Below are 22,254 nucleotides of genomic sequence, written 5' to 3' on the forward strand. Positions count from 1 at the left end.
CAACCAGTTTTCTCTAAGCCCGAGTGCTTTCACACTGGAACGGTGCGCTTGCAGGATGGTAAAAAAAAGTCCTGCAAGCAGCATCTTTGCAGCACCGTAGTAGCGGTTTGCACCGCTACTAAAGTGCTACTAAAGTGCTACTAAAGTGCCCCTGCCCATTGAAATCAATGAGGCAGCGCCGTCGAACCAACGGCAAAGCGCCTTTGCGGCGATTTGAACGCTTTTTCCGCCCCCTAGCGGGGGTTAAATGAACCCCGCTACCAGCCTGAATAGCACCGCTAAAACGACGGTAAAGTGCCGCTAAAAATAGCGGCGCTTTACCGCCGACATTGCCGATGCCTCAGTGTGAAAGCACCCTTAGTATTTTAGTTTTTTTTTTTTTTTTTTTTTTTTTTTATGTAATGTAATTGTGAATTTTTGTTTACCACCCTCTTGTCGATTAATATTAGAAATGCTTAATATTTTCAGATTTGTCATCTCCACAATTCTTGTCTCATCATCAGTACTCAGAGGCGTGCGGTCTATAATCAGATCCTGCATTCTTTTGCAGTATTCCACAATTTTTGCAAGGCTTCCAGTGATTCCTATGCTGCAGCAAATATTGAGCCTTAGATGGTCAGCACAGCAGCATATCTTTCCAAGGCATTTTATGTCATGCTTGTTAAGCTGATCAAAGTTTTTCAGTGTGACCTCCAGAGTCTGCAAAGCTTGGGTCCAATCAAAAAACAACTTGACAACCTTTTCAGAAATGTATGTCTTTGGTTTATTCTCCATTAGTCCTCCTTCATTAGAGATGTCCTTTTTATCTATATTTGATCCAACACTATGTGAACCAAATAAATCTAACTTGACTAGTTGAAGGACACTTAAGCAGCTTGGTAAGTATTCAAAAAAATCAACATGATGGGCGGCTATATTATATGTGTTAATGTGCAATGTTCTTCCAAAAAAGAGGAATTCAAATTCCCTACTCAGTTCCGTTTTGGTTGCACTTTCATAAAAAAGGTTAATGCCAAAGTCCACAAAGTCAGTGCTCTGATCACTTATGTCATCTTTGCACACATTTCTAATGTGATTTATAACTTTCTGTGTAGCAGTTCTGGATGACCCACACGTGTAAAAGAGCAGATTTTTGTACCTATTAGTGACATCATTTACTGTCTGTATATTATTTAGGTAGCATTCTCCTTGCTCAGCACTGGACGTGTCTTCTGATGACAAAAGTTGAGCAAGTCTCTTTCCAGCAGTGTATTCTTGGAATGATGTATGAAAAAATCTGTATATAGGCTTGGGTTTTTGAGCCCCATACATATTTAAAAGTCCGATTTTAAGCAGGATATCCTCTACAATACTGCCCAAATGTTCTTTTCTAAATTCAAATTTGTGTGCAAACAGTCCTTTAAGAGCCAGGTTTCCACAGAAGGTAATATTTTGTTCTATGATGCTTATATCTACATCTCTCAACTTGTAATGACTCCTTTCAATCATCAAGTTGTATAGAGTACAGAAAAGAGTTGTTTGAGTGTTCATGTGAAATTCATACTCCCCCATTCGAAGGGCACAGGCTATTACTACAAAAAGTGGTGTCTTCATTAGATTTTTCATGAAATCTGTCTCATCCAACTGCTGCAATAGGGCTGTGGAGTCTTCTTCTTGCAAGACATTTGAAATAAGTTTTTTTGCACTTTCGATGGTAAAATCACTGGTTTCCACAATCAGAGAAGCACAATGTCTGACTTCTTTGAGAGATTCTGTTCTTGTGGTAACAATGGCAGTGCTGCCAAATTTATAGTTATGTTTTATGAGATCATCCACTTCTGCACAGCTCTCACAGCTGAATTCATCATAGCCATCCAATAAAAATAAAACATTTGGCCCAAGGTTCCAGATTTTATGCATGAACTCTTGTTTGTTCCAGTTAGAAGTAACAGGAAAAAGCTGGTCACACATTGTCTCATAAAGGTTTACACTCATACTACGCAAAGTGATAAAGAACACAAGCTTGTATTGTATAAGAGATTCACACTTTCCAGATGCCCAGAGATAAGCAATCCTCTTTAGTATTGTGGTCTTCCCTTTGCCAGCTTCTCCCTCGATGATGCATGGACTTTCAAGTCTGTGTAGTAAATCCTCCAATGTAATTTGTTCCTTTCTCTGATTGAGTATATCTTTTTTCCACAGTAAAGGATCAGTAAAAGTTGTTTCCAAATCAAATATGATGTCAATTTCTTTACCAAGTGGGAATATATTCTGAAAGAATTTGCTGTTATACAAGCGTTTTAAAAGACGTGCCAGATCTTCCAAATCATCATCTGTTACTCTTCCAAAAACATCTAAAAAAGTAGACAGAAATAATAGATAACGACGTTAATGCAAATGCGTTTTTTATGTACTGGGTACAGATACCAAAATATTTCAGGGAAAACTTTAGTAAGAAATTGAAGGAGAACTGATTTTAAATATTGAAATAACATATTATATTACTAAACAAGCCATTTTGTAATGTAATTTTATTGGTAAAGTACCCAATTCAGATCATTTTAGGCTATTACAAGATTTTTTAAAACTGTTGAAATTCAACTGTTGTTTTATTAAAAATTATAGGGTCACTTTTTGTGCACAGAATGGCCTAGAAATCTAATTTTCTGTTTCTGTGATTGGCTAATTGCTCCTCCGGGAAGTCTCCAAAGTCAATGAGAAAACATTTTACCAGCATCCTCTAGGTCAGGGATCCTCAAACTACGGCCCTCCAGCTGTTGCAGAACTACACATCCCATGAGGCATTGTAAAACTCTGACATTCACAGACATGACTAGGCATCCCCATCCACGTGTTCGGCTCCCTAGTCTACATGCGGGGCGCCGGACACATGGATTCCAATCATTCCTGAACACCTGGAGGGCCGCAGTTTGAAGACCCCTGCTCTAGATGCTACTTTAAAGTTTCCTGAGCAATCCTTTTATGCTGTCTGCTTAAGCATGTTAACCCAACAACCTCTGACATTACCCACGGGAAAGAAATGAATAAGAATATACAATTACGTTTTCTAATGTCCCTGCAGCTTTTATAGTATGCCATGAGATGGTTGCTTTTCTCTACTTAAACATTTCATTTAATGTGCTCATTTGCCAACTTCTCACTCCTACTGCCATATTTTGACAATTGTAAATGTTGCCATAGGTGTATATGAAAGTTAAAGTAGAACAGTGGCCAAGCTATGGGCATTCAAATATTAACATATTTTTAACAAGCAGTAAACAAGGTTTAAAGCCATACTAAAGAGTGAATACTTACCTACTTGTCAAACGGTCCCATTATGGCGCTGGAATGTTCTTCTGAATGTTGGTCTTCTGGCCTCTTAATTGGTCAGTGGGGGATGATGAAACTCCTGCGCATGCACAGGAGCTAGTCATCCCAGCACTCAGACAGGCCCGGCACTGTAAACTTAGCTGTGCATGTGCAGCTCAATTTACAGTGGCAGAGAAGAGCAGGCAGGTAGGTGCGTTTTATGGCAGAAAAGACAGTGCATGTCTCTTCTCCAAGAAAAGCCTGCCTTCTCTGTTTCTTAGTGGGTCCTCAGTGCGACTTTAAAATAATACCTAATAATAAGCTCCATTCACACTATGGATGTGAGACTGAAAGTGCACACTTTTTTGCACATTCCCTTGTATCATGTTTAGGGCAGCCCATAAATTGTCTGCCTTATGCACGAGGAACACACAAAATCTTTAAAAATTTCCCCACACCAAAATGCATGGTACAGCAGTACCATTCGTAAGGCACTGCTGGAATCTGAAAAAGAGCAGCACGTTTTTGTGCTTTGCAGAAAAGCATGTGATTTTGCATGCATTCCCCTAACGTCGTAAGTGTGAATGAAGCCAAAGTGATCTCTATTGTTACAGCCACTGTTGAGTAATTCATCCCCAAAGTTTACTATAGAAGCAGTGAAGTCAGTTGCGGCCTGTCCATTAGGGGCGCACAGCGCCACCCCCCCCCCCCCCAAATCCACGTATTCGGCTCCCTAATCTACATGCGGGGCGCCGGACACATGGATTCCAATCATGTTTTTTTATGACGCATGTGATAAGAGCCTGAGGCTCTAATAGGCTTCAAAAAAAGGGAGGGCTCGGGGCGCAGAGCACTGATCCCCAAGCCCACCTAGTTGTGTGACAATAGCGAATGAATATAAGCTATTGTCACGCTGATTCTCCTCCCAGCCAATCAGGAAGTGGGTCGTGAGACCCATTTCCTGATTGGCCAAAAGGAGAAGCTTTCCAATTGGCCTAGGGGGAGGAGGGAGGAGAAGGGGGAGCTACCGCCCATCGCCCCCACACGTGTACTATTTCTAATATACTTTAGGCGGTGTATTTGATATATATATTATATATATACACACAGTGGGGGTTATTTACAAAAGGCAAATCCACTTTGCACTACAAGTGTACTTGGAAGTGCAGTCGCTGTAAATCTGAGGGGTAGATCTGAAATGAGGAGAAGCTCTGCTGATTTTATCATCCAATCATGTGCAAGATAAAATGCTGTTTTCTATTTTCCTTGTATGTCCCCCTCGGATTTACAGCAACTGCACTTCCAAGTGCACTTGTAGTGCAAAGTGGATTTGCCTTTTGTAAATAACCCCCAGTATCTCACAAAATTGAGTACATCCATCACATTTTTGTAAATATTTTATTGTATATTTTTATGTGACAAAACTGAAGAAATGAAACTTTGCTACAATGTAAAGCAGTGAGTGTACAGCTTGTATAACAGTGTAAATTTGATGTCCCCTCAAAATAACTGAACACACAGCCATTAATGTCTAAACCGCTGGCAACAAAAGTGAGTACACCGCTAAGTGAAAATGTCCAAATTGGGCCCAAAGTGTCAATATTTTGTGTGGCCACCATTATTTTGCAGCCTCTTGGGCATGGAGTTCACCAGAGCTTCACAGGTTACCGCTGGAGTCCTCTTTCACTCCTCCATGACGACATCACAGAGCTGGTGGATGTTAGAGACCTTGCGCTCGTTTCAAGATACCCCACAGATGCTCAATAGTGTTTAGGTCTGGAGACATGCTTGGCCAGTCCATTACCTTAAGCTTTCAGCTTCTTTAGCAAGGCAGTGGTCGTCTTGGAGGTGTGTTTGAGGACGTTATCATCTTGAAATACTGCCCTGCGGCCCAGTCTCCGAAGGGAGGGGATCATTCTCTACTTCAGTATGTCACATTACATGTTGGCATTCATGGTTCCCTCAATGAACTGTAGCTCCCCAGTGCTGGCAGCACTCATGTAGCCACAGACCATGACACTCCCACCACCATGCTTGACTGTAGGCAAAACACACTTGTCTTTGTACTCCTCACCTGTTTGCCGCCAGACACGCCTGACACCATCTGAACCAAATAAGTTTATCTTGGTCTCAACAGACCACAGGACATGGTTCCAGTAATCCATGTCCTTAGTCTGCTTGTCTTCAGCAAACTGCGGGCTTTCTTGTGCATCATCTTTAGAAGAGGCTTCCTTCTGGGACGACAGCCATGCAGACCAATTTGATGCAGTATACGGTGTATGGTATGAGCACTGACAGGCTGGCCCCCCACCCCTTCCACCTGTGCAGTAATGCTGGCAGCACTCATACATCTATTTCCCAAAGGCAACCTGTGGATATGATGCTGAGCACGTGCACTCAACTTCTTTAGTTGACCATGACGAGCCCTGTTCTGAGTGGAACCTGTCCTGTTAAACCCCTGTATGGTCGTGGCCACAGTGCTGTAGCTCAGTTTCAGGGTTTTGGCAATCTTCCTATAGCCTAGGCCATGTACATGTAGAGCAACAATTCTTTTTTTTCAGATCCTCAGAGAGTTCTTTGCCATGAGGTACCATGTTGAACTTCCAGTGACTAGTATGAGAGAGTGAGAGAGATAAGATCAAATTTAACACACCTGCTCCCCATTCACACCTGAGACCTTGTAACACTAAAGAGTCACATGACACCGGTGAGGGAAAATGGTTAATTGGGCCCAATTTGGACATTTTCACTTAGTGTACTTACTTTTTTGCCAGCGGTTTAGACATTAATGGCTGTGTGTTGAGTTATTTTGAGGGGACAGTAAATTTACACTGTTATACAAGCTGTACACTCACTACTTTACATTGTAGCAAAGTGTAATTTCTTCAGTGTTGTACATTCACACACACACACACACACACACTGCAGCATCCAGTATAGCCTATATGTACAGTGCATTCACAACACAATACAGTGCAGCCGTAGTACAGTTGATACTACTTTTCTGGTGGTGTACACAGTACACAATACAGTGTAGTGTGGTGTCGCAAAACAAAACCCCCATCATGTCTGGAAGGCCAACAAAGAGATGCAGATGCTCACAGGCCACTAAAAGAGGGCAAGCAGGCTCTGTGTCTACAGTTAACAGTGCTGGTCGTGGACATGGTGCATCCTCTGCAGGTGGCCGTGGGGCACGCTTGTCCTTTTTTTCTGCTGCTGGGGCTGAAAAATTGGGCCTTTGATGGTGGTGGTGCCACAACACTGTAATCCCTCACAGATACTCTTGTTGGGCGCAGGAACAGGCCCTGCTGTGAAATATTAGATCAAAAATTGTAATTACATGCCCCTGTTAAACAGGGACAGAAAAATTGGGCCTTAGGCAGTGATGGTGGTGCCCTAAACCAAAAATATTGTTGGAAGCTAGCATCATCAAGATTGAGGAGGAATAGGATAGTCACTCAGTATAGGCAGACTTCAAGGGATCCCACATCCATAGAAAAATCAGTTACATCAGCATCAGGTGCTTGATAGCTGCTGATCCAACACTATCAATGGAGTCTGTGGAAAGGCGCACTCTATGATCCATTACAAACTCTCCAGTAGCACTGAATGTGCGTTCAGATAGAACACTGGATGTAGGACAGGCCAGTAGCTCAATTGCATATTGAGCTAGTTCTGGCCAGTGGTCCATCCTCAAGACCCAGTAACCCAGTGGATGCTCTGCTGGAATGGTCTCCAAGTCTGCTCTTGCCCCTAGATATTCTGCACCATGTAATGCAGACGCTGGCGATGGTTGCTTGAACCGATCAGACCTTGGCACTGAGGGCTGAAAAATTGTCTAAAGGCATCAGTCAGCAGGCCACCTTCTCCACCGCTCTTCCTCTGACTGAACGAAGCCTCAGCAACACGTTATCCAGCACCAGGAAATCGTAACCTCCCAGGGTCTGGAAATGCATTGCACAAACCTTTCTTCAAGGCCTCCTGAAGATGTTTCATCCTCTGCTCCCTTTGTGAAGTCAGTGTGAGTTCTGCTACCTTACCCTTTTAAAGTGGATCAAGAAGGGTTGTCAGCTAGTAATGATCCCTCTCCTTGATACCACGAATCCTAGGGTACTTTTGCAGGCTTTGCAGAATCAGGGAGGCCATGCAGCGTAAGTTTGCAGAGGCATTCGATTCTGAGTCCTCTGGGTCACTAAGGTTCACATGATCCGTAACAACCTCCTCCCAGCAACGTACAACTCCTCGGGTTTCTGAGGGCTAAAAAACCATCCCTTGAAGACTGCTGCTGAGTGTTATCCTCCACGTCCATGCTGACCCAACCCTCCTCCTCTTCTTCCTGTGTGTTTTGGTGGGCCCACAGGAATACTATCTGGATAAAGGGGGCCTTGAGAGGTAAGGAAGTTCTCCTCTTCCTCCCACTGTTCAGCCACAAGTGCTCTGTCCATTATTCCATGAAGCGTGTGCTCCAACAGGAAGACAAGGAGGGACAGTATCACTGATGCATGCATTGTCGCTGCTCACCATCCTCGTGGCCTCCTCAAATGGTGACAGGACAGTGCATGCATCCTTGATCAGTAGCCACTGGTGTGGTGAAAAGCAGCCAAACTCCCCTGATCCTGTCCTGGTGCCATACTCACACAGGTACTCATTTATGGCCCTCTGCTGCGTGTGCAGGTGTTGCAGCATTGTCAACATTGAGCTTGACCTGGTGGGCATGTCACAAATGAGGCGGTTGGTGGACAGGTTGCATTCCCTTTGAATGACAGCCAGCAGAGCACTGGCATTGTATGACTGGGGGAAATGACCCCAGACTTTTGTGGCCTGCCTCAGGAGATCTTGTAAGCCTGGGTACCTGCTATAGAACCGCTGCACCACCAAATTCAGGACGTGTGCCAAACATGGAACATGGGTCAAGTGTCCCTGTCGGAGGGCGGAGAGAAGGTTGGTGCCATAGTCGCATACAACCATTCCCCATTCCTGGCTGAAGCTGGCATGTCGTCAACCACCTCTGACCCTGCCCCTGCAGAGCTGACAGAATCTCTACCCCACTGTAGCTCCTGTCCCCTAAGCAGACCAACTCAAGGACTGCATGGCATCTTTTTGCCTGAGTGCTTGCGTAGCCCCTTGAACGCTTATGGAGCTGGTTCAGAGGACAAATCTGCAGAAGAGGCCATAGAGGAAGAAGAAGAGGAGGGAGTGGAGGAGAGAGCTGTCGCAGAATCACCACTAGCATTTTGGAGGCGTTGTGGCGGAACAAGCTCCAACAATACCGAACCCTGTTCTGCATCCTTCCCAGCTGCCAGCAGTTGCCCAGTGCACCGTGAAGGAAAGGTAACGTCCCTGCCCATGCCTGCTAGACCATGAGTCAGCGGTAATATACACCTTTAAAAAAAACAAACAATGAATTGGTCGCACACTGGCGCTCCAAATTATCTCAATGTCATCTTTATTGTCAAAAGGGTCAGACAGATACAGGCAATGGTAGACGTTTCACAAGCGATAGCTTGCTTGTTCACAACCAATGTAACACTAAACAGGCAGGTCTTTTAAGGGAGTCCACCCAAATTGGGATACACCCAAAAACACACCTGGCTCTAATAGTGCCACATACAAACATTTCAGCCAACATTTTAAAAACATTGCAACGTTTAAAACGCATACATATGTCTATAGAAATGCACACAAAAACAGTAACAGTCTTAATAAAAATATATGTAAGCTTGTGGTCATTTATCCGAAATTAAATCACAAGAAAATCATGAAAAAAGGAGAAAAGTAAAGAAAAGGACAATAAAGCCTAGAAAAAAAGACACAAGTGTCCAAATCCAGGGTTATAAATGCCAAAAACGGTTAACCAAAAACATACCTGTTCATTGAATACATGAATGCAAAATGTCTATGCACACATTATGAACATTCATAGGTGTGTATGTAAATAGATGTATAAAGCAAAATCTCATTGAGAATTAAAAGTTCAGAACCAAAACTTTGTTCAGCTAAACTGAACCTCAATGTAATCAGACTATTGATGTGAAAAACGCATAGAGCTGACTGGTGATGAAAAACTAGCCATCAAAAGTCAAATCTACGAAGGACATAAGGTCAAAAGGAACATTGTAACAAAAGCAATGGATTCCTGTGTAAAATATAAACATCAGAATGTGCAAATCGCAACAGTGACAAAATAATGCAAAAAGATATGGAATTGAGATCAATCTATCTATCTATCTATCTATATTCTCTTGTAGAGGAGAACCGCACTCTACTTACAGTTTAGTGCCAGCAATCAGGTCTTCCCACCGACCTTGTATATAGAAAAAAGTCCAAGAGGTTGCTGCATTTAAAAACTTCTTTGCTTTATTTCACAATATCTTCAGGAGAGATTTACAAAGCAAGTATAATCCTTTCAAGCAGTATCAAAGGCAACAAATGCCTACACAGTTTCAGACATGAGTAGATTCAGATATGGATGGATGGATGGATTACGTTTCGGGCTAGTCAGCTTACACCCTTCCTGAGATCCATTGAAGCACATCTGAAGGTTTCATTCCAATCATTCATTTAAATACAGGTTTAGTGAAGTACTTCACATATGGAATCAATATGGCTAATTAGTTCAAATCGCATACCATTTAACATCTATATATGCATATGTTTATCTATAACATGCCATTAAAGCAAGGATAAGCAGCAGGTGTCAAATCCCTCAATCTCCTCACTCGCATTTTAATATATTCAGAATACCTATAAAAATGCAGGGAAATGGTACACTCATGAGTAAAAACAAAAAGATATCCCCATCATAAAGTTATTTTATCTGGCTACTTTTAAATGCTTATTCCAACAATTAAACAAATAAATAAAGATCCAAATCAACATTTAAGCCATATGGAGCAATAGTATTTAAAAAATGTATCCAGTATACTTCTCTTTTTCTTAGAATCAATTCACGGTTGCCCCCTCTCCTATTTTTCTCAATACCTTCTAGGACCATATATTTTAATTGTGATACATTGTGGCCAAATTCCAAAAAGTGTCTCGCCAACGTTAATTGGGTTAGTTTATCTCGTATTGAGTATTTGTGTCTCGCTATCCTGTCTTTTTTTATTTTTTTTATTTTGTGCGGTTTAGTTTATGTAGGGGAGACTACACAAAAAATAAAAGACAGGATAGCGAGACACAAATACTCAATACGAGATAAACTAATCCAATTACCGTTGGCGAGACACTTTTTGGAATTTGGCCACAATGTATCACAATTAAAATATATTGTCCCAGAAGGTATTGAGAAAAATAGGAGAGGGGGCAACCGTGAATTGATTCTAAGAAAAAGAGAAGTATACTGGATACATTTTTTAAATACTATTGCTCCATAAGGCTTAAATGTTGATTTGGATCTTTATTTATTTGTTTAATTGTTGGAATAAGCATTTAAATGTAGCCAGATAAAATAACTTTATGATGGGGATATCTTTTTGTTTTTACTCATGAATGTACCATTTCCCTGCATTTTTATAGGTATTCTGAATATATTAAAATGCGAGTGAGGAGATTGAGAGATTTGACACCTGCTGCTTATCCTTGCTTTAATGGCGTGTTATAGATAAACATATGCATATATAGATGTTAAATGGTATGCGATTTGAACAAATTAGCCATATTGATTCCATATGTGAAGTACTTCACTAAACCTGTATTTAAATGAATGATTGGAATGAAACCTTCAGATGTGCTTCAATGGATCTCAGGAAGGGCGTAAGCTGACTAGCCCGAAACGTAATCCATCCATCCATATCTGAATCTACTCATGTCTGAAACTGTGTAGGCATTTGTTGCCTTTGATACTGCTTGAAAGGATTATACTTGCTTTGTAAATCTCTCCTGAAGATATTGTGAAATAAAGCAAAGTTTTTAAGTGCAGCAACCTCTTGGACTTTTTTCTATATATATATATATATATATATATATATATATATATTTATTTATTAGAGAAGGATCGTATTAAATCCCCCTTAATGATGTGCTTGCAACACGAACATCCAGTCACACCGCAACCATAATTTCCTTTGAAGTGCAACCAAGTGGTGGACCTCAAGGTGGCAGGATAAAACAAACTAGGGGACAAAGAATTACCCAAAGTAGGTCTGCGCATACACTAGCTTCAATAAGTATAGGCAAATATCGATGTACACTGGTTTTGATCTCATTAAATTCCCTACTATAGGATGTGCTCAAAGTGGGTCTCTCTTTGTTGAAAAATTGTTTTTTCTGTTTATCTTTTGTTCCATATTTGGATTGGCTGAAAAGTTCTGACCTGTCTTTGGAATCCGCAATTGCACAGGCTCTAACATATATTTGGAATATCCACTCTGTAAAAACCGCGAGTAAAGAGCTCTTGCTTCTTTCTCATAAGATGATTGGTCATTGCACAATCTGCGGATTCTCAAAAACTGGCCAACAGGGATACCCCTGAAGGTATGTTTGGGGTGGCCCGACTGAGCCATTAGCAAAGTATTGCCAGACATGGGTTTCATGAACAAACTGGTGTGAATGCCATTTTCAAAGCCACACAGATGTATGTCCAAAAAATCAATATCCTTTGAATTACACTGTCCTGTAAACTGTAAATTTCTGTCATCTGAATTGAGGTGTTGTAGAAACAGCTCTAGGGAGCCAAGTTCTCCGTCTGTAATAAAAATAAGGTCATTTATGTAGCGATAGAATAGTTTAATCGATGACCTAAAAGGATTGTCAACACCATATATGTGACGGCATTCCCACAACCCATATACAGGTTAGCCAATGATGGTGAGAACTTGGCTCCCATGGCTGCTCCACATCTCTGGAGGAGCCAGTCTCCATTGAAAGTGAAAAAATTATGTGTCAAGAGATATTGTAGGACATCTAAAACAAAAAGTCTATGCTCAATAGTATACTGTGTGACTCGTTCCAAATAGAACACTATGACCTCCAGAGCTTTCTCATGTGGAATGCAGGAAAATAAACTCGAGACATCACATGTGACCCACAGTGATATGTCATGTCCTGGACAATACTCAGATGTTAGTATCCTTGAGATAGCTGGGGAGACTGCAGGACGCTGTCTGACCATTCTCCCAATCTCTCATTAAGGGATCCAATCTCTGCAATAATGGGCCTTCCATGCAGCGGATTTAACCCCTTATGAGTTTTTGGGAGATGGTGAAAAAAAAAAAAAAAAAAAAAATCGGGGATATCGGGTATTCCGGAATTAAATTGGCTGTCATTTTTTTTATCAAAGACACCCAGAGACACCCCTTCATTCACGAGGTTGGTCAACAGCATTTTGTATTTTTTGGTGGGATCACCAGTGAGTCTAGAGCAGGGATCCTCAAACTACGGCCCTCCAGCTGTTGCGGAACTGCACATCTCATGAGGCATTGTAAAACTCTGACATTCACAGACATGGCTAGGCATGATAGAAATTGTAGTTCTTGAACTGGAGGGCCATAGTTTGAAGACCCTTGGTCTAGAGTATGCGTCACGATCAGACACCTGTCTCTCAGCCTCACACCTCCATTACTACCACCAAACCTCCTTTGTCGGAGTTCATAATGTGTGCATAGACATTTTGCATTCATGTATTCAATGAACAGGTGTGTTTTTGGTTAACCCTTTTTGGGCATTTATAAGCCTGGATTTGGACACTTGTGTCTTTTTTCTAGGCTCTATTGTCCTTTTCTTTTCACCTTTTTCATGATTTGCTTGTGATTTAATTTTGGATAAATGACCGCAAGCTTACATATATATTTTTATTATGACTGTTACTGTTTTTGTGTGCATTTGTTTAGACATATGTATGCGTTTTAAACGTTGCAATGTTTTTAAAATGTTGGTTGAAATGTTGTTTGCATGTGGCACTATTAGAGCCAGGGTGTGTTTTTGGGTGTATCCCAATTTGGGTGGACTCCCTTAAAAGGCCTGCCTGTTTAGTGTTACATTGGTTGTGAACAAGCAAGCTATCGCTTGTGAAACGTCTACCATTGCCTGTATCTGTCTAAAACTTTTGACAATAAAGATGACATTGAGATAATTTGGAGTTCCAGTGTGCGTCCAATTCCTTGTTTTGTTAGTCTTCCACGGTGGTGAGCCGAAGTCTGCACCTGTGATCCGTCCTGCACCTGATTTTGCCTGGAGCGGTGTGCTTCTCTTTGTTCAATGAGACCAAGACATTGCCTTCCACATGCCGGTAGAGAGCCGAAATGGCCTTCTGTGAAAAGAAATGGCATTTTGGAACCTGCAACTGAGGTACAGCACATTCCACAAATTCACGAAAGGGGGTAGAGTCTACCAACTGAAAAGGCAGCAGTTGCAGTTCTAGCAATTTCGCCAAGCTAGCATTCAGACGCTGAGCATGCGGATGGCTGGGATCGAATTTCTTTTTACGGTTCAGCAACTGGGGTAGGGAAATTTGCCTGCTAAAATCAGATGGTGGTGTACTGCTAGCAGATCGGCTGCAAGTACTTGGGACACCTATTGCTATACCTTCATTCCTCTCAGTGCAGGTTTTTGAGAGGACTGGAGGTATAGTAGGATGAGGAGCAAGGAGAAGTCCGCCTTTTTCTTTGGTGTGGGTCTTTCAAGTGCTGTTGCCAACGGACTTGTTGCCTTATGAGTTTATGTGAAATCTCCATTAATAGCTGTAAAATATTGTAATTATGAATATATTTCATTTAGCTTGTATCTATGTAGGGTAGAACATATTATCTCCACAGAAATCTTCGGTAGACCAGACAAGTCGGTGCCTAGGCTTGTGTATACAAACAATAGGATCCAAACCTCATTGTTTTACACATACTCACTTCAAAAGGATCCCATGCTGGGATATGCAATGAAGGGAGGCCAACCCGTAATCAATATTTAACTTTCTGGGAAAATTCAAGGTAATCTCCTGCTCAGAATAGTCACAAGAATTTGCATTAAAGGGGCTGACTTATGCAAAGTATAGGGATTGGAGATGTAGCCAGTCCTTAACCAGGAATAGGGAAGCTCACCAATCAAAGCCACGCTATGCCAACCAATGAGGCATCAGCCTGTAATTATATACACAGACTAGATGGGAGGGAAACACACTTTTATGGGAGAGCAGCCATCAGAATGGAACCTTGGTGCAAAGGGTAATTATGGGAAAGGCCTGCATTTTACTTGTAACTAAATATGTTTGTAGATTATTGTTTTAAGGAGTATACTCTGTATTCCTTGTATTCCATGTAATTCTCTTATTATACCCTAATATTTTCTCCCTTGGTGTAGACTATAGATAGATGGTTGTGTATTAGATAGACTTTCAACTACTCACCAATAAAAGTTGTTATTGTGTTAAAGCTTTCACTCATGGTCAAAGAACTCTCATTTAACTCAAATCATATCTGAGAGATATTAAATCTCAAATATAGTATACGGGAAACAGACTGCATGGGAAGTCGTCATATGTCTGGTCAAGCATGTGGTGTCCAAGTGGCAGAGAAATAGGACAAGCGTGCCCCACGGCCACCTGTAGAGGCTGCACCATATCCACGACCAGCACTGTTGACTGTAGACACAGAGCCTGCTTGCCCTCTTTTAGTGGCCTGTGAGCATCTGCCTCTCCTTGGCCTTCCGGACATGATGTATATTTTGTTTTGCAACACCGCACTAAACTGTATTGTGTGCTGTGTACACCATCAGAAAAGTAGTAGCAACTGCACTATGGCTGCTCTGTATTGTAATTACAATTTTTGATCTAATATTTCACAGCAGGGCCCATTCCTGCACCCACCAAGAGTATCTGTGAGGGGTTACAGTGTTATGGTACCACCAACACCTAAGGCCCAATTTTCTGCAGAGTATATAGGGCAGACTGTATAGTATTTATACTTCTGTTCAGAGAATATATAATGCCCGGGGGCCCCCCCACACCATTTTTTTTAAATTTGGGTGTGGGTCCCCCTTAATATCCATACCGGACCCAAAGAGCCTGGTAATAGGCTGGGGGGGGGACCCATGCTGTTTTTATTAATGATTTTTATCTATCTTGCCGAGACCTGACAATTCATTACAGCCGCAAGCAGTTTTAGATGACTTTTTCCTTTAGAAATGTAATTTTGCTTGTTCTAAACACTGGAAAACTGCGCCACTTTACAGGCATACTATAGACACCCCCCAGGCATGATATTTAAAGGAATATTTAATTTTTGTTTCACTTTAAGCATTCTTAAAATCACTGCTACCGAAAAAACGTTTTTAAAACTTTTTTTTTGCATTGATACATGTCCCCTGGTGCAGGACCCGGGTCCCCAAACACTTTTTATGGCAATAACTTGCATATAAGCCTTTAATATTAGCACTTTTTATTTTTCACGTTCGTGTCCCATAGACTTTAATGGTGTTCGAACAAACTTTTTGCATGTTTTGCTGCGAACCAAACCGGGGGGTGCTAGGCTCATCCCTAAAAATTAGGAACAATGGTCTGGCAATTACTTGACTGAGTTCCCCAAGTGCCCTCGGATGCAAGCCATCTGGTCCCGGTGATTTATTAATGTTTCCCAAGTCAAATTTTTTTCTGTCCTCTGTTAACCGTGGAGGTGCTTCCTGTGATGTGTCATAAGGATAAACACTGCAGTTTTGGTTACTGAAGTCCCCCGATTCCCTCGTGAAGACTGAGGAGAAGAATAAATTCAATATCTTCGCCATCTCCCCATCCTTTGTAACCAGATGTCCTTTATCATTCTTTATGGGGCCAATATGGTCTGTCCTCCCTTTTTTACTGTTTACATACTTAAAGAATTTCTTGGGATTTTTTTTGCTCTCCTCCGCTATGCGTCTTTCGTGTTCTATCCAAGCAGCCCTAATTGCACCCTTACATTTCTTGTTGCATTCTTTATAAAGTCTGAATGCTGATGATGATCCCTCAACCTTGTATTTTTTTAAGGCCTTCCCCTTTGCTTTTATATGCATTTTTACATTGGAGTTAAGCCATCCAGGACTTTTGTTCACTCTTTTAAATTTATTACCCAATGGGATGCATTGGCTAATGCCCTTATTTAATATGCTCTTAAAGCAAACCCATCTCTCCTCCGTGTTCTTTGTTCCTAAGATTTTATCCTAATTCATGCCTTCTAGCAAGGTTCATAGTTTAGAGACGTTGGCTCTTTTGAAATTCAGTGTCTTTGTATTCCCCTTATGTTTCCTATTTGTGTGATTTATACTGAAGCCAATTGACCTGTGATCGCGGTTTCCTAAATTGCCCTGTATTTCCACATCTGTGATCAGGTCTGTATAGTTGGTAATCAGTAGATCCAGTAACGCTTTATTTCTAGTTGGTGAGTCTACCATCTGAATCATGAAATTGTCCTGCAAGACATTTAGGAACTGGCGAGCCTTAGACGAATGTGTGCGTAATTAATATCCCCTATTATGATGATACTTCCCATCCTTGCTGCTAATCCAAATTGTGATAGGAGGTCCGCCTTCCCCTCCTCCCTCAGGTTACAGGGCCTATAGCATACTCCCAGTATTATTTTCTGTCTCTGCCTGCTGCTCCTGTTTATCCTGCATCTGTTGCCAACCCTGCCTGTGACCCGACTACGCTACTGCCTCCCACTTATGCTTGATGTGCCCGTCCATTATCAACCTGGCTCGCCTGACCCTGCTTCCAGCTCCTCCAGCCTGCTATAGCTCCTTCAATCCAGCTAAGCATCTTCAGGTCCCTGTTTCCTGTTCGTGCATCCACAGTTTGTCATCAGTCAAGCCTGCCAGCCTGTCTGCTGTCTCATCATCATGGTCCTTGAGCCAGAGCTGTACAAGAGGACTTCCTCTGCACGTCAGGCTCACCAACCAGGTATGTGACACATACGTTCTGCCGCAGGTGAATGAGCGCAAAAGCAAGGGGTGTGGTAGTGCCATTGAGACTTAAAGGCACCACTGCACATCTGCAAAAGGGCTGTGTGTTTTTGTGCACATTCCTGCAACACAAAAAAGTCCACCTAGAACAGGGGTAATAAACTAAAATTCAAGGAGGTCCAATTGCTAAAATTTTCTTCCAGCTGAGGTCCAAATTGCTCTGTAATATAACCTAAAAGTTGGCAAATCACATTCATATTTCAATTAAAAGAATATAGAACCAGGTTACATATACCCATCAGAGTCCCCCTTACATCTGGTGCCCCCATCAGAGTGTCCCCCTTACATATGGGGTCTCTATCAGAATTGCCCCCCTTACATCTGATGTCTCCATCAGAGTGCCCCCTACATCTGGTGTCCCCATCACAGTGCCCCTTTACCGCTGGTGTCTCCATTAGAGTACCCCCTTTTACAACTGGTGTCCAAATCAGAGTGCCCCCTACATCTGGTGTCCCCATCAGAGCTCCCCCTTACATCAGGTGTGTTCACCAGAGCTCCCTCTTACATCAGGTGTGCCCACCAGAGGTCCCTCTTACATCAGGTGTCTCCACCAGACCTCCCCCTTACATCAGGTGTGCCCACCGGAGCTCCCCCTTTCCACCTGTACTCAGTGATCACTAACTGCAAAGAAGCTCATCATTTCTCTCTCCAGTCTCACACACACTGTCTTCATTCTTTGGCAGTGCTACTGAGAATGAGTCTTCAGTCTGTGCCGGCTCTCTATTGCCCCTGCAGGCTGGAGGGAAGAGAACACCTAATCCTCTCTCTCTCTCTCCAGGGGGGCTGAAAATCGTACACATGATTGAAAACATGGACTGTCCTGGGTGAATCCCGGACAGGTGGCAACCCTATATGGATTCCAGGTGCTTGGTGGCTGGATCAATTTGGATACAGTGGTGATATAGTCAACATATTCTGAATAAAAGTGTTTTTCTACCTCTCTTTGTATATAGGGTCAAAATGAGCTGGTACATTTGTCCCCAACGGTGGTGGCACTCACATTAATCTTCTTTTTATAGCAATTACGGTGGTGGATGTAATTCACATAATCAGAGTGGATGGTTCTACCCTATATGAACTTTATTGTGACTATAAATCAAGTATTAACCCTTTGCGCCTAAGAATAAAACAAATCTAAAAGCTTAAGCACAATTTTGAAACTTTGACATGTGTTAGGAAAACTGTACATGATGCATGTCTCTCCCATTCATAGAGGGAAAAAAAAACAGGGCCGGGCTTCACAGTGACTGATCACTGTGATAGGCAACCAGAGGCTATCACAGCAATTAGGTGACCTGGAATCAGGAGATCCAGGTCCCGATCATTAGACCCTGGTCTCCGTGCTGGGAGCGCGCCGTAGGGCCGCATATTTGTGTACGGTTGGCATGAAGGGGTTATTTATGCCATTAGCACAACAAATATATTTATAAGGTAGCAGAATTGCATTTTATCTTGCATTAGCCATTTGCGATTATTCTGTATGAAAGAAAAACAAACAAACATATTAATCCAGGTCCAAACAATGTTTCTAGAAAAGCCATACTCACTTTTTCCCATTAAACTGTGAAATAAAAATCTATCTTTATTTTCAAGGGACTGAAGGAAATATCTACAAGACTCTTCTCCTTTATTAAGAATAGATGTAACCAATCTTCTTGCAACTTCTTGAGCTACTTGGTCAGAAAGGACATAATTCATCTCTTCTAAGGTGAAAATTTCTGTCGCATACAGGTCACATGCAATTTGCTTGGAAATTGTTTTGCTTATTCTCTCTGTCAGGCCACAAAATATGGATCGAATAATATCCACTTAAACATAAAAAAAGTATTAGTTAGTTTGGAGCAATAAAATAAAACATGAACAAGTTATTTACAATTTCTTTCTGCTCCCACATTTCCAGCTTCTTTGAGATGCCCCTGGGAATGTCTGAATTTTAAGGGAGATGTTGCCACATTTCTAGCATTTGCAGTCTGTGTCTACGCTGAAGTGCATAGGCTTAAAAATCCTGTAAGAGCATACATGGGATACCCTTGCATGTGTTATCATTGGCAGAAGTATAACATGGTGCAGGTTTCATGGGGAGCAAGTAAAGACTGTGCAGTAGGAGACAAATAGTGCACCATGGGTTAAATGGGAGAAAAATGTAATACATTTCACCTTACCATTCCTTAGATGTGGTTGCTGCAGGTTTTCTTATTTGGGAATATTTTCTAAAAGTACAGAAAAATATAGTACTCGCTGATCCTGACAGAAATCCAGGGTTCTTATCATTTCTGGTACACTGAACTGAAAACTCTATATTCCAATACAGCTAAACAAGAAAACCCCCCTAAAGGTGGACCTTTAAGGCACATAAACAAATATAAAAAAATGTTTCTAATACAAATATAATTTATTAAGTTTAAACAATAAAAACACAACAATGGTGTAACATCTGTTATTTGGAATGCATATCAAGCATTTTTACATCAATGTATATACAGTATTGAAAATTCATTATTTCTTTGTTAGAATATATCCTTAACCACAACGTGTTTACTTTTAATGGCTCCCACTACCTCCGGGTACAGGGGTTGCGATGGGGACATGCTATGCCCCATCGTATGCCAACCTGTACCCCGGGGAGTGGGAGGCCATGTTTCTGGGCGATGAAGCCTTATCGATGTACACGGACCACATCATTGGTTGGTACTGTACATCGATGACATATTCATCGTCTGGGATGGACCACCAGACCTACGCCAACAATGTCTTCTAAGGATGAACAGGAACGACTTTAACTTAAATTTTACCATGTCCTTTGACAAATCATGTGTCACATTTTTGGAAGCCTATAGGAGGAGAGGGAGGAGCCATTTTGAGCAGGCTCTATAGGAAACCTACATCAAGCAATGCAATTTTGCACGCTACCAGCTTCCACCCCAAACCTCCTATGGATTCTATTCCCTACAGCCAGCAGTACCTCAGGGTAAGACGGAACTGTTCAAACGACACCGTCTGCAAAATAGAAGCAAACAAACTACGTAAAAGATTATTGCTGCAAGGCTACTCTCATGTCTCGTTAAAACAATCTATCAAACAAGCGTCCCTACAATCAAAGAACAAGCTGTTATACCCTCAAAAACCTAAAAGTGACACCAATGCTATCAGAATCATTACCAAATATAGCAATCAGCAAAAGCAAATTAAAACCATCATAGATAAATATTGGCATATGCTTCAATGTGACCCAGCACTGGGACAATTTGTCCCACCCAGACCATTATTTATATTTAAACGAGCCACATCCCTTAGGGATAGGATGGTCACCAGTGAATACAAAAGGAGAAATGCACAAACCTCATTGCAAATATAAAGGAACCTTTAAATGCGGGGCATGTAATTACTGCAAATTCATGCTCACACAAAAAATCCTAATGGCCAGACTTTTTTCCCAAAGCATTTTGCTAATTGTAAAACATTTGGGGTAATCTACATGCTTTTGTGCGATTGCACATGCTTCTATGTTGGCAAAACGAAATTGGAATATTGGAGAAGGGCGTATAGACCTCTAACTAGCATGCAAACCTGCGACCCCGATCTCCCTCTCGGCTGACATACCACATTAGTGCACAATAGAAAATTTCCGAAAATAAGGTTTCTTATCTTGGATCGCATACACCTAAGTCCCAGAGGAGAGGACTGGAATAAGATTTTGTTGCAAATGGAATCACGATGGATCCTCAGATTAAAGGCCACCCAGCCTCCTGGTTTAAATGAAACAATCTGGTTCAAACCCTTTCTCGAGGGTTTTTCCTCGGGAGGAAGGGAACAGTAATGTTAGAATATTCTTTTTCTAAGAAATGGATAAACAACTTAGATTGAAATAGCCAATATATACCTATTTATGATAATTGGCTATTAAAACTAATATATGGCACGTACTATTAATTACATCTACATACCACATTGGTGATAAAAAATTTGCCAACATAAGAAAATATATATAACATATCTGAATGAAGTATTCTATGTTGATCCTGCCAAATATATGCCACCCCATACGATTAAACACTTTATGTAACTTTGTCTTGCCATTTAACAACTATTATCACTAATATTGTCTGATTTAATGTATCATATCTTGCCTGAATGAGATATATCTATGTTGATCCTGCCAAAAAAATATATGCCACTCCGCATGACTAAATGCATTATGTAATTTGGCCATGCCATTTAACAGTTATCATCATCAGACTGTATGATGGATATTTATGTTTGTCTTGCTCAATGTATTCCATTCTATGCAATTTGCAATGTTATGTAACCCTGTCATATTAATCAACATCTGCTACCGTTATTTTCTTGTTTCCGCAAGGTCATTGATTACTGCTAAGTGCAATTATGGACTTATTGCTGCCACAAGATCCATATATAGGATATAGTTGTACCCAATAATTATTATCATTACTTTTGTAAACAAATCTGAGGTTTGCCCGGCACACCAAGCCGCTCGGGCCATGCAACCCATGGCGGTGTAATGGGAGGGTACAGTAAATTCCATCTATGACTGACCTCCATATAGCGACCCCAGTGGACATGCGCAGTCCACTGGGGAAGCCTACTGCATCGGCGGGTGGAGTGGGCGTGGCCCCGTTCTGACGTGCGTGCGTGCCCGCACATGGGCGCCATGGACGGGGCGGTGCGAACTCAACTCTGGGGCCATACCTGGCTAATTCCTGCTCCCTCTCCCTCCCACACCATCAGCTGTTGCAATCAGTAGTGACAGCTGATTGGAGGGGAAGGGCTTTATAGCAGTATTGTAAGAGCATGCCGGATATCCACTGCACTCTGAGTGACACCGGTCTGAGCAGTTAGAGATTCCCTCATCTCTGAACTATATAGGTAGGGAACTTTTTTGTGACCGTTACCGCTTCCTTTGTGTGCTGTCTTTAGCTTCCAATGCCTAGACCAAGGCTCCGCTCTGGTTTAGACAATGCTATTAACTATTTAATTAACAATATTAGTATAATCTTATTTTATCAAGGCTTAAGCGTTCTATATTTT

General features: G+C 41.6%; 1 protein-coding gene across 2 annotated transcripts in view; it reads right to left on the reverse strand.

The window, feature by feature from the left end:
- The window catches only part of NLRC4 (NLR family CARD domain containing 4), a 630,421-nt gene that overhangs the window by 414,425 nt on the left and 193,742 nt on the right, over window positions 1–22,254 (reverse strand). For both annotated transcript variants that reach the window (XM_073627642.1, XM_073627641.1), the window contains exons 3-4: window positions 18,756–19,016; window positions 426–2,333 (exon numbers count right to left, since the gene is read on the reverse strand). In XM_073627642.1, coding sequence (XP_073483743.1) covers window positions 426–2,333; window positions 18,756–19,016 — 2,169 coding nt within the window. The remainder of the gene's footprint in view (window positions 1–425; window positions 2,334–18,755; window positions 19,017–22,254) is intronic.

The sequence above is a fragment of the Aquarana catesbeiana genome, linkage group LG04, assembly GCF_042186555.1.
Source record: "Aquarana catesbeiana isolate 2022-GZ linkage group LG04, ASM4218655v1, whole genome shotgun sequence".
NCBI classification, from domain to species: domain Eukaryota; kingdom Metazoa; phylum Chordata; class Amphibia; order Anura; family Ranidae; genus Aquarana; species Aquarana catesbeiana.